The sequence below is a fragment of the Gekko japonicus genome, unplaced genomic scaffold (assembly GCF_001447785.1).
Source record: "Gekko japonicus isolate JY-2015 unplaced genomic scaffold, Gekko_japonicus_V1.1 scaffold347, whole genome shotgun sequence".
NCBI classification, from domain to species: Eukaryota; Metazoa; Chordata; class Lepidosauria; order Squamata; family Gekkonidae; genus Gekko; species Gekko japonicus.
Window position 1 is genome coordinate 920,490 of NW_015173133.1, and position 12,204 is coordinate 932,693.

Sequence of the window (12,204 nt, forward strand, 5' to 3'; positions counted from 1 at the left end):
TAACTGTGTGTGTGGGGGACCACTGTTTTAGCAGCAATTAGTGACAGAGAATTCATTCAGCTGTGTTAGTGACAAATAATGTTAACTGTCCCCATTATCAGCTCACTTTCCCATATCCACTTATGATTTCCCAACATCACCACAATGTGACTTTTAACCATTGGTTTTACATGGCAAACATTTCTTCTGAATTTCCCCTCATCTTGTGTCCTGCCAACACACGTCAATGTGTTTGTCTTCTGTGTGACAGGGAGAGTTTTTTTGTTGTCTTGTCTACTCAAGATTACCTGATCTTGCCATCCTGACATTTTTAAATGGCCAAGTTCAGCTTTAAACAGCATCAGTGACCGCAGGTTGGATCTGTAGACACTGTAAAGTCTAGTTTGGCCCTAAGAAGGTATTTAAATGTGGGTCTCCCAGGTCATAATCCAGCAGTCAAACAGCTGTGCTGCACTAGCGGTACTGTATTAAAGAGGTAGTGCTTGCAATTGTTTGGCTACTTTGGCCACCAAATGAGAAGGGAGCACTCACTGGAGAAGGTCAAAGAAGAAAGGGACGGCAAAGGATGAGGTGGTTCGACAGTGTTATTGAGGCAACAAACATGAGGGCCTGGCGTGATGTGGTCCATGGGGTCGCAAAGAGTCGGACTCGACTGTGTGACTGAACAACAACAATTAAACCCATACAAAAAAATCTTAGCTTGTTTCTGCTCCCAGTATGGTTACCAGCCTCCAGGTGGGAACTGGAGATCTCCTACTATTACAACTGATCTCCAGATGACAGAGATCAGTTCCCCTGGAGAAAAATGACTTCCTTGGGGGGTGGACTCTACGGCATTGTGTCCTGCTGAAGTCCCCTCCTCCCCAAACTCTGCGTTCCTCAGGCTCCACCCCCAAAATTCTCCAGGTATTTCCCCATGCAGAGCTGGCAACCCCAGCCCCCAGCAGAAATTAGGATTATTCCCCCTCCTGTTCCTCTAGTCACTGTGTACAGCTAAAAGTATTTATTATCCTGTTTTAGGGGGGAACTAGAAGTTAGACACAACAGACCTTTTCTTTCCTTCATAAAGTTATAATATTCTGCACCCACAATGGAGATAATTTAAGACAGTATTTTCGTCTGTGGGTTTCACTAACATAAGCAAACCACTTCAGCTTTGTTTATGTGGCTCTCTGTTGTTGCCAAAAATCTTGATTAAAAGTATACCAAATGCACTGGAGGTTTGAACAGACATAACTCTCTCTGTCTGGTTTTGTGTTTCTGCAAAATTTTATGTTTTGTATCCATTGATTACCCCATAGTGAAGTAGGAACCACAGAGAAATTGTGAAATTGTTCTTTCCCTACTTGGTTATTTGAAGTTTTCCTGTCATCACATAGAATAAGTTTAATATTCTAGGTGCAGTGGGTTTTCTTCTTTGTGTTTACAACTGAAAGAGGAAATAATAAAAACCAATTTCAGAGCAATACAGTTTGGATGAGGAAGATGGAAGTCAGATATTGTGCCATTTTCATCTATCCTCCACTATACTTTTTAATTTCTGTTGCGATAATTAAGCTAAAATGAGACAAATAGTTGTCGAATTCATGTCACTACTTTACACTGAGATTTGTACAGCATAGGCATATATTACATTTTATGCCTTGGTTGCTGTACCAAGAGGTACTGCTTGCAATTGTTTCTTGGCAGCTGAACAACTGCCTCCAAGCAGTGCCTAGAGTTAATTTTCTAAACTTAAGAGAAAATACACTGAACAGTAACTGTAGCTTATGGGTTGGAAGCCTCCAGCAGTGGATTGCTGCTCACAGAAGGGGAATCAATACTCACTGATTTCCCCTTTCCACAGCAGACATTTGACTCACCCTTCATGCTGTTCTGAGGGGTCCTCTGTCCCTCCCACACTCCTGAACAGAGTTTGGGGAATATTCCAGGCTGCGCTGAGACTGGGTGGTGAGAAAATTCTGTTCTGCTGAGAGAAAACCTATAAATCAGTGGAAATTACTGCTGGATCCAACCCCTCTCTTGTGTAATGTAAGGAAACTTAGCAGCTGTTCCAGGCTAAATCTAGTTTACTTCAGGATGACTGTCACACCCATGCTGCATGCCCAGATGCTCGTTCCTCATCTTCCTCAACCTGTCCCAAACAACTATAAGGCAAACTGTGGTGTGCCATTTCTAGTACAATGCAACACTGAAGCCATTGCTGATTTAGGTGTAATATCATTCCTGGTTTATCCATTAGCTATTGGTTCTTTCTTTTCCAAAGGTTATAGTGAGACAGCAATAGGCTGCAAGCTAAAATTTATGTCATGTGGTAGGAAATTGGCAGGAGAAAGGTTCTTTTTTTCCCTTCCAGTTGTTCCAGCAGCTTTGCTTTTATTGCAGTCTTTTTATTGTGTAGTTAATAACCCTCTATGAAGAAAAACCTTTTTAAAATGCTTGTGTCCAAGAGTATATGTTTGCATTGCATTTTGATTCAGCGGAATTAGTGGGAAAGATATGCATAACATTAATAATTTTACAGAGAAGAAGATTAACAATGGAAAAACAAGTCAAAACAAACAAAGTAATGAAACCATGGTACAAGGCCACCCCTACTGTTTAGGTCTAAAGTATGCAACTAGGACTTAAATAGTGTTTCATCTATAACTCATTTGCTTATACATACATAAAGCCTGGAAAGTCTTCAGAATTCTTACTCCATCAATATAGCACAGTTTCTTCAGGATGGCTGCAAGAAGAGAGGTTACGTTCAGAAATGGTGTTTCCCTTGGTATGCACTGGTCAGTTGGTTCTTGGGACAGCTGGGCTCACTGGTTGCCACATTACCTGTATTTACTTGAAAGGAAGACAACCCGGAATATAAGAAGACACACCTAAAAAAAGTTATACACCAAGAAAAAAAAATAAACTGGATGTAACTGTGATTTGTATGCCAATGTAATTTGACCCTCTTGAGACACCCCTTCTCGGCTCACACAGAGTGCCTACCACCCTCAACGACCTCTCTCAGGTTCGGGGATTATCAGCAGGTCAGGATGTCACAAGCTACCTTTCCTGTCTCTTTTAAAATATACAGAGAGCCATGACCATTTCACACCTCAGGGTCCTCTCTCTGACTCCCAGAGACATCCACAGACAGGGTAGCCAAGCCCCCTTTAATAACAAGCCCTCACTCACACAGAGCTATTGGGGTTGGAGCTCAGACACTGTTCCAATTATCTCTGTCAGCATTTATTCATATACACACATACACATATACAGAGATATTAAAGTGTGTGTGTGTTTCTTTGCCTTAGACACACAGCCCATAGGGTTAAACAAAACAAACGTTAATCTTTATTTATGGTATTAACATAACACTGAGGAAAGTAAGGTATAAGTAAAAACATTTTGCTTCCATTGAACTTTTGAACTGCAGTACTATTCCTGCAACTGGGATCCTTTATTACAAACTGACTATTTTCAGCCAGCTCTTCTGCACGGTTCCACTCAGGCATCCTCCTTTTCCCCTGTCAGCTTCCAAGCTGCCAACCCCTAACTGCTATTCTTAGCTGCCAACATTCCAAAAGCTCTCAATAGTCACTCTTAGGAAGAAGTGAAACTTACCCTGTCCATCACACCTCTTTTTAAAATTATTTTGATGGCATACCGGGGGGGCACGACGACGACTAGTCTTGCACTGGAGTAAATACTTCAATTGTATTCTCCCATCTGTGGATAGAAATAATTTGTTGATAGCTGGATGGAAATGTGAAACTGATGTGTATGTCTTGGTACTTAAATTTATTGTATCTATAAAAAGCAGGCAAACATTTCTTTTAGCATATTGTCCCGGAAAAGAGGATTAGGAATCATGGGGGGGGGGGGGTTCCCTGCCTTCAAGCTCTTGCTTTCTATGGCAGATGGACTTTGAGGAGCCTACAATATCAAGGGCAGTCTAAACTTGATCACATGAAGACCTAAAGTGCAATTTAAGATGACTGTTCATGACCATCCACTTACCCCTACTCTGTGCTATAGTTGCCATTTATGCTGACTTACACTTGTCACATACTGATATGCTTCTTTACACTATCACCTTTAGGACACCACTCCAACCACAGTTTGTTAAGGTAATTAGTGGTGTGCTAAATGTCCTTAAATTTAGTAAGTGCAAATCTTATTGCTATATTTTCAGCTGAAATATAGTAGTTTAAAAGTTGTTTTCGTAGCTGATAGCTAAAGTGTGTGTTATCCCTGGATCACAAAGGCCATACAGATCAGACATTTCTTTTTTTCTTAATTAATTTATTTATTTATTTATGGTTTTTTAAAGTTACAGGACAGAATAAAAAAACAATCAAATATTTACATTTATGTTTTCGTGTACAGATCCACATTTCTGACTGCCCAAAATATTATACTGAAGGTAACTCTATATGATTTAGGTGAGAAAAAAATAGAAGCAATATTGAACATAGGGCTAAAAGAAGACTGTAAGGGAAATTGTCATGTATGTGGTCACATTTGCTATATTTTGTGGGTTCCTCTAACATGTTTTGTTTTGCTAGACCTGTAGAAGATGCAGTGGAGTTCTTGGAGTTGGTTCAAAAGGGCCTACAGTTAAGAGTCAAACATCCAACACTTGTACATGCTCATTCATCCCGTTCTCATCTTGTGGTAACTTTGACTATCACTACAAAGGCTGACTTGGAGGATGGGTTTGGTAAGTATCTTGTCTGTACCAAATCTCTAAAATTATCACAGAAGCCACATCTCTCAGTGAAGTAATTAGCAAACATGTTTTAATATTAATGCTGAATTCCAAATTAAAACCCACTGACATTCCCTCTCCTTTTACTTAAATGAAGGCTGGAAATATAACTGAGAATCACCCACTAGGGGTAATTCTAGGAAAGACAGACATTCCTGGTTTAAATTTGGGGGTTTCCAATTCAGATCCAAATGAGATTAGGCTTCCTAAATTTATTCCTCACCCACCCACTCTTCTCAAAAGATCTACATAGCTTGCCTCTGTAGGCATACATCTGCAAAACAGAGTCATTATAAAACCACTTAGCATTCCAGTATAAATCTGCATTTAGGCTGCGTTCAGACGGGCACTTTAATCCACTGTTGCCCTGCCTCTAATTGAGTCAGATTATTTTGTGCCAAAGAATCCTGACCAGACTCACCTCTTTTAGCATGCTTCAAAGCGCTTCTACTGGCCCTGGAATGATCAGACAGCAGCAGGCATGGAATCAGCCCGTCAGCCATTTTTTCAAAAAGTTGGTCTTTGGAGCATGCCCACAAGCACGGATGAGCCTGCTGGGATATGTAGTTTGTGGGGCTGTCGGCCATTTTCTTAAAAGTTTTCCTTCTGAGCATGCGCTCAGGTGCTTGCTGAGAGTGCTGAGATATGGAGTTCACTGCCATCCTCCCTCTAATCTTTTCAATTTACCCCTTCCCCGAAGGACAGAAAAAAAGCTGAAGAACAGAGGTGTCTTTCTTTTAGGGTTTTTAAAAAGAAAACAAAGTTTTGAGCAAACTGCCCGTGTGAATGCAACCTTACACTATGTAGTACTATATTGCCTTTTTAATACTGGCCCTGTACTGATTCTGTACTGATTCTACTTCCAGGTTTCAAACTGCCCTTAAATCATTATCCAGCTTTTAAAATATTACTACTTTTAAATTCATCTTTTTAAAATTATGCCGCCAACAGGGAATAGAAAGGGATGAACAGGGAAGAAAAGGGAAAGGAAAAAAAATAGCCAGTCAATAAATAAAACAAAAAAAATGGGGAGATGAAGGTAAAACTTATCTCAACAATCACAAATAAATACTGTATCAAGCTTCATCAAGCTCTAAAAATCATCCCAAATGTAACAATTTCCTCGCTGCATCTTTGACTGCTAAATGCTGCTTTTTCCTTCGCTGCTAAATTCAAGAAGATCTACTAGTTAAGAGTACTTATTGACTAGTGTTATTATGTCACAATCCCTTTAACCAGTTCCTGGTGCAGGGTACCCTTTGTACATCTGAGAGTTACTGCACGTGTGTGCAAGCAGAACAGGTTGTATAATTACTCCATATTAAAGGGTCATCATCGGTCTAACCTAGAAATTACACTAAACTAAGCTTATTTCATTGTTGTGGGTTAAATTTCTTCATTCCGCATTCTGTGACAACTTCCCTGGGCAGGTGATTGTTCTAGTCAGAAGCTGAATAAAGAACATTTCTTCAACTGTCCGTACTCTGTGAACGATGATAAGCCCACCTGTCCTTCCAGATCTTCTTCACCAGCCCAATTTCTCAGTGAATCTACAGAGACACATAAGCGAATGAGAACAAAACTTCAGCTGGTAGATTTGGCTGGCAGTGAATGTGTTGGTAAGTCAGCTATGGGGCAAAACAATTCCATGTTTGGGACCAATTTGTGTTTTGTTTGTTTGTTTGATTACTTCATTTCTACCCTGCCTTTCTCTCTGTTGAGGATCCAGAGTGGCCTACATCATTCTCCACTCCTCTTTTTTATTCTCACGACCCTATGAGGTGGGTTAGGCTGAGTGTGTGTGACTCGCCCAAGGCCATACAGCAAGCTGTAATGAAGAATACCCTACTCGAATAGCAGTTTGTTCAGTACAAGGCCTGTATCAAAAATTGTTGGGGGGAGAAGTTAGTGGGGCAAGGAGGGTTTAACACTTTCCCCCTGTACCTTTTCTATGATTTAAATAGCCCCTCTGGAGCTGCAGTTAGCTGCATGGGAACACAAAGACAGGCACGAGTGTTGAACGTACCTTTCTCTTCCTACAGGGTTTAGAATAACCTAAAAGGGGTATTTAAATTATGGAAGAGTCATGTGCGAGGAAAGGGTTCATAACTTCCTCCCCTAGCAACTTTTCTCCCATCTTCAAAGCAGCCACAGTTAGCTACAGTTGATAGTTATCTTTAAACTATCAGTTTAAAGTTAGCCACAGTTGATAGTTATCTTTTTTTAAAAAAGTTAGAAATTCCATGAACTCGCCTCAGACTTTTACTTGGCCTTCATCTGCTTTCAAATGAATACCATAAACTGTTTAATTCTCCAAAGTACAACTACAGAGCTCCAAGGGAACCTTTAAAGTTTTGATAAACAAATAAGCCTTGTTCCTGACCTGAGTTCATCTTGTGGGAGTGTGAGAAGCAACAGAATACCAAGATGGCTTCCCCGTCTCTTTCCTACCTTAATGTCCAGTCATAATGCCCATATATAAATCAATGGTGGGACCTCATTTGGAATACTGTGTACAGTTCTGGTCACCACACCTTAAGAAGGATATTATAGCTTTGGAAAAAGTGCAGGAAAGGGCAACTTTATCACAGGATGTTTTAGCTGCGATTTTATGGTACTGTATTTATATGTGTAATTGTTGGTTTTAACTGTATGTTGGTTTTAAATGGTTTGTAAACCGCCCTGAGCCGCTTTTGCGGGAGGGCGGGGTAAAAATTTAATAAATAAATAAATAAACTAGAATGATCAAAGGGTTGGAACACTTTCCCTGCGAAGAAAGGTTAAAGCGCTTGGGGCTCTTTAGCTTGGAGAAACGATGGCTGAGGGGGTGACATGATTGAGGTTTATAAGGTTATGCATGGGATAGAGCAGGTAGAGAAAGAGGTACTTTTCTCCCTTTCTCACAATACAAGAACTCGTGGGCACTCCATGAAATTGCTGAAAGGTCAGGTTAGAACAGATAAAAGGAAGTACTTGTTCACCCAAAAAGTGATTAACACATGGAATTCACTGCCACAGGAGGTGGTGGCGGCTACAAGCATGGATGGCTTCAAGAGGGAATTAGATAAGCATATGGAGCAGAGGTCCATCGGTGGCTATTAGCCACAAGGTATAGATAGGGACTCCGGGGCAAGTGATGCTTTGTATTCTTGGTGATTTGGGGGGGGGGGAGTCAATGGCACCTGGTATTTTTGGCCATTGCGTGACAGAGTGTTGGACTGGATGTGCCATTGGCCTGATCCGACATTGGCTTCTCTTATGTTCTTATGAGCAGATGAAAGGCTAAGCTTATGTTCAAGCTAAGAACATAAGAACAGCTTGGTGGATCAGACTAGTGGTCCATCTAGTCCAGCATCCCGTTTCGCACAGCAGCCAACCAATTGCTCTGGAAGGTAAACAGGGCACAGAGGCCAAGGCCCTCATCTACTGCTGCATTCCAGCACTGGTATTCAGAGATTTTCTGTCTGTGGATAAGGAGGCTCCCTTCAGTCACCACGGCAAGTAGCCATTGATGGACCTCTCATCTATGAATCCGTCTACTTCCCTCTTAACACTGTATGCTCATGGCCATCACTACCTCCCCTAGCAGTGAATTCCAGTTTAATTATTCATTGAATGAAGACATATTTCCTTTTGTCTGTCCTGAACCGATTTCTCAACAATGTCACTGGTTGCCCCCGATTTGGTTGGCAGTGAATGTGTTGGTAAAGCCAGCCTTGGGGCCACGCTTTGCATAATTTTAAAACTCTGTCTCCCCTTAACTGCCTTTTTTCTACACTGAAGAATCCCAGATTCTCTGGCTTGCCGTATAGGAAAGGCACCCCAACCCTCTAATCATCTTGGTTGCCCTCCTTTGTACATTATCTAGTTCTGCAATGTTCTTTTTGAGATACAGTGACCAGAACGGCTCCTCAAAACTTTTTTTTAAAATTTATTGTCAGTTTATATTTGTTTTGCCAGAACCTGTGCTCCTTTCTATTCTTGTTGATAAGGGAAACCTTCCACTATTGATTTATTTGATTTATATCCCGCCCTCCATGCCAAGGCAGGCTCAGGGTGGCTTATATAAAATGTATATATAAATACAATTCAAATCCATCATAAAAACAACCAAAAACCATAAACAAATCAATTATCCTAAAGTGCTGGAATAATATTCAGACAAAGTTCAAAAGCAGAGAATATCAAGATTAGACAATACTCCATAGGTGGCAATGATGAAGGTATTCCTGCACCAGCTCCATTGAGCTACATATATATATATGGCATGGGTGGGCTGAAGATGGTAAGACCAGGGCACAGGGACACTCCTTGATGTATGATGCGGCTCCTTCATTGAATGCTGGTAAAAGAGCTCCGTCTTGCAGGCACTGAGGAACTGTAAGAGGTCCCAAAGGACCCTGATCTCTTCCGGGAGCTCGTTCCACCAGTATGGAGCCCTGGAAGGGCCAACCGGTTTTGGGCCCCTGGAAGCAGTGCTCTCTGGGAAACATATGGAGAAAGGTGGTCCCTTAGGTATGCCAGACCCTGACCATAAAGGGCTTTAAAGTTCAAAACCAGCACCTTGAAGTGAATCCGGTATGCTATTGGCAGCTGGATGTGTTCCCGTATAGAGAGACCCATCAACAGCCTGGCTGCAGCATTTTGCACTAGCTGCAGCTTCCGGATTTGTGACAAGGGCAGCCCCATGTAGAGAGCATTGCAGTAGTCTAACCTCGATGTGACCATCGCGTGGATCACTGTTGCCAAGTCGCTATGCTTGAGGAAGGGAACCAGCTGCCTAATCAGCCGAAGATGATAAAAGGCTGACTTGGCAGTGGCTACTATCTGGGCCTCCATTGTTAGAGGCATCCAGAAGCACTCCCAAGCTCCTAACCTTCGGCGCTGGCAGTAACTATGCACCATCGAAGGTTAGGAGTGGGATCCCTACCCTCAGGCCACCCCGGCTCAGGCACAGGGCCTCCATCTTCATCGGATTCAGTTTCAGTCGACTCAGTCTAAGCCAACCAGCCACAGCTTGTAATGCCCGGTCAAAATCTTCTGGGGTAGAGTCAGACTGGCCGCCCAACAACAGATAGAGCTTGGTGTTATCTGCATATTGGTGACACCCTAGCCCATGCCTCTGGGCAAGGGGGCGTATATAGATGTTAAACAGCATCGGGGAAAGTACTGCCCCCTGAGGCACTCCACAAATCAGTGGGTGCCTGCGGGACAGCTGTTCCCCTAGTGCCGCCCTTTGTCCCCAACCTTAAGGAAGGATGTGAGCCATTTTATTTATTTATTTATTTATCTTTGGATTTATATCCCACCCTCCCCAAAGGCTCAGGGCAGCTCACAAGGAGGCGTAAATGCAAGGCAAGCCCCTGAACTCCAGAGTTGGTGAGGCAGTGGATCAGTAGCTGATGGTCGACCATGTCGAACGCTGCCGATAGGTCTAACAGCAACAGCACTGCCGACCTGCCTCGATCCAGGTGCCTCTGAAGGTCGTCCGTGAGGGGGACCAGTGCAGTCTTCGACCCATGTCCTTGTCAAAAACTGGATTGGAAGGGATCTAAAGTGGAAGTGACATCCAAAAAGCTCTGTAGCTGGACTGCCAGAGCCCTCTCAATTAACTTGCCCAAATAGGGCAAGTTGGAAACCGGCCAAAAGTTGGCCAATTCGACTGGATCCAGAGATGGTTTTTTCAAGAGGGGACGGACCACTGCCTCCCTAAGTGCCCCAGGGAACAGCCCCTCCAAGAAGCCTTTTTGCCTTTTAAGGCTTCCTTGACTTGGGTTGTTAAGCATGCAAGCATCGTTTTAGACCAGTTGGTACCTTTCCTGATTTGAGGCATGCATTCTCTCTGGGCCTCAGCACAGTTTTAAATGGTTTCTAGGTATCCTGCAGGGATCTGACCCCCGGGACCATAGCCAGGTGTGCAGATGGGTGTGCCACCCTCTTGCTAATTTGCCATGCACCCTACCCCTGGTCATCCCTCCCAAATCCTACCACTACCTTCCCTCAGCCAGGAGCTCCAGGAACTGTGCCTCCACCCAGCACAGCTGTCTCTGAAATGCCCTGGGTGCCTTAATTTAATCAACGTCGCTGATTTGATTAATCTTTTGCATTAGGATCCCCACCCCCCTCAGCCCTCCATTTTCCTCAAATGGCCCTCCTTTACTTCCCTACTCTCATTCTCAAGTTCTCGCCCTCTCCCTTCAATATTTCTCCAAGAATTTACCACGCCATCCCTTTGGTATGAATCATTCTGAGCCAGAGGCTCTCCGGCCCCTGCTGGTTTCCCCCCAGAAGTTAATTTGAAAGCTGTTCTGCCATCTTGTTGATATTGTGCCAGCAGTCTGGTTCCCTTTTGGTTCAAGTGACGCCAATCTTTTTTGTACAGGTTTGGCTTGTTCCAGAAAGTTCCCCAGCTACTGCTGGTCAGTCTCACTTTCACAATAGTAAACCATCTCAGAATGCCTGCAATTTAATAATAGTTTTAAATGTGTAAACGGTACATCAAATATTTGTTGAAAGTGACTTTATTCAGTGTGGCTACTTTATTCCCTTCGTGAAAAACAATACTAGTAGGGATTGTGTAGTAATTTCCTGTTTTATTTGGCTTCTCATCCGCAAGTGGCTGCTGCTGCTTCAAAGTCTTTTCAGAAACCTGATTATTTATTTCCTAAAAGACAAGCTGCCTTAGCAAGACAAGCCATTCAATCAAATGCAGCATTCCAGAAATAATGTTTTGAAAACTGAAGCTGTGTTGTGAAGAAGCCCTTTACGTTGCTGCCAAGAATTCTTTTCCCTGGTCACCATTAGCATTTATTGTATTTTTAAGGAATACTTTTAATATACATATTTATTTGTTGTAGGTGTTAACTTTGTTTTGGCTTAAAATGTTTCTAAGTGATACTCTCTGTTTCCATTTTCTGCTGAGGGCAAGCATTGCTGGTCTTTTTTTCTTTTTCTTTTTTAAGGCAAGCTCTCCAGGTATTTGTCACTCAGTCCAGTTAATAAACTGTTACTGCTGTATACTTATTCAGAAGTAGACTTCATTGTATTCAGTGGGGCTCACTCCCAAGTAAGTGGGTTTATGTTTGCAGCATAAATTCTGCTTGCTCTTAATTATGGTTTTACAACTTCAGAAGGGCTTCACTGAAGACAATAGAATTAAACAAGAGGGGACCCACAAGAAACCATCTTATTTCTACCATCTTTGATTCCTCCTCTCTCCCTCCATTTCCTGCCTCTTCCCTGCTGCATTGGCTGCCACTCACCTGCCCCCCCCCCCCCCAGCCGTGCCGAAGCAGGCTCACTCCTGCAATGGTTCCGGGTTTTCCTGCCCCCGGGAAAATCAAGTATTTTCCTGGCACTTGCGCTTTGAATGCGCAATTTCACCCATCTGGACAGCCATCTTTCGCAATGATTGCGATTAGGGCGATCTGACCGCTCTTTGTGCGATT

The 12,204-nt window shown here is 42.7% G+C and overlaps 1 protein-coding gene across 1 annotated transcript in view; it reads left to right on the forward strand.

The window, feature by feature from the left end:
• KIF25 (kinesin family member 25) overlaps positions 1-12,204 on the forward strand; it is a 76,374-nt gene that overhangs the window by 54,034 nt on the left and 10,136 nt on the right. Inside the window, exons 10-11 of the mRNA XM_015422167.1 lie at positions 4,554-4,708; positions 6,187-6,375. Coding sequence (XP_015277653.1) covers positions 4,554-4,708; positions 6,187-6,375 — 344 coding nt within the window. The remainder of the gene's footprint in view (positions 1-4,553; positions 4,709-6,186; positions 6,376-12,204) is intronic.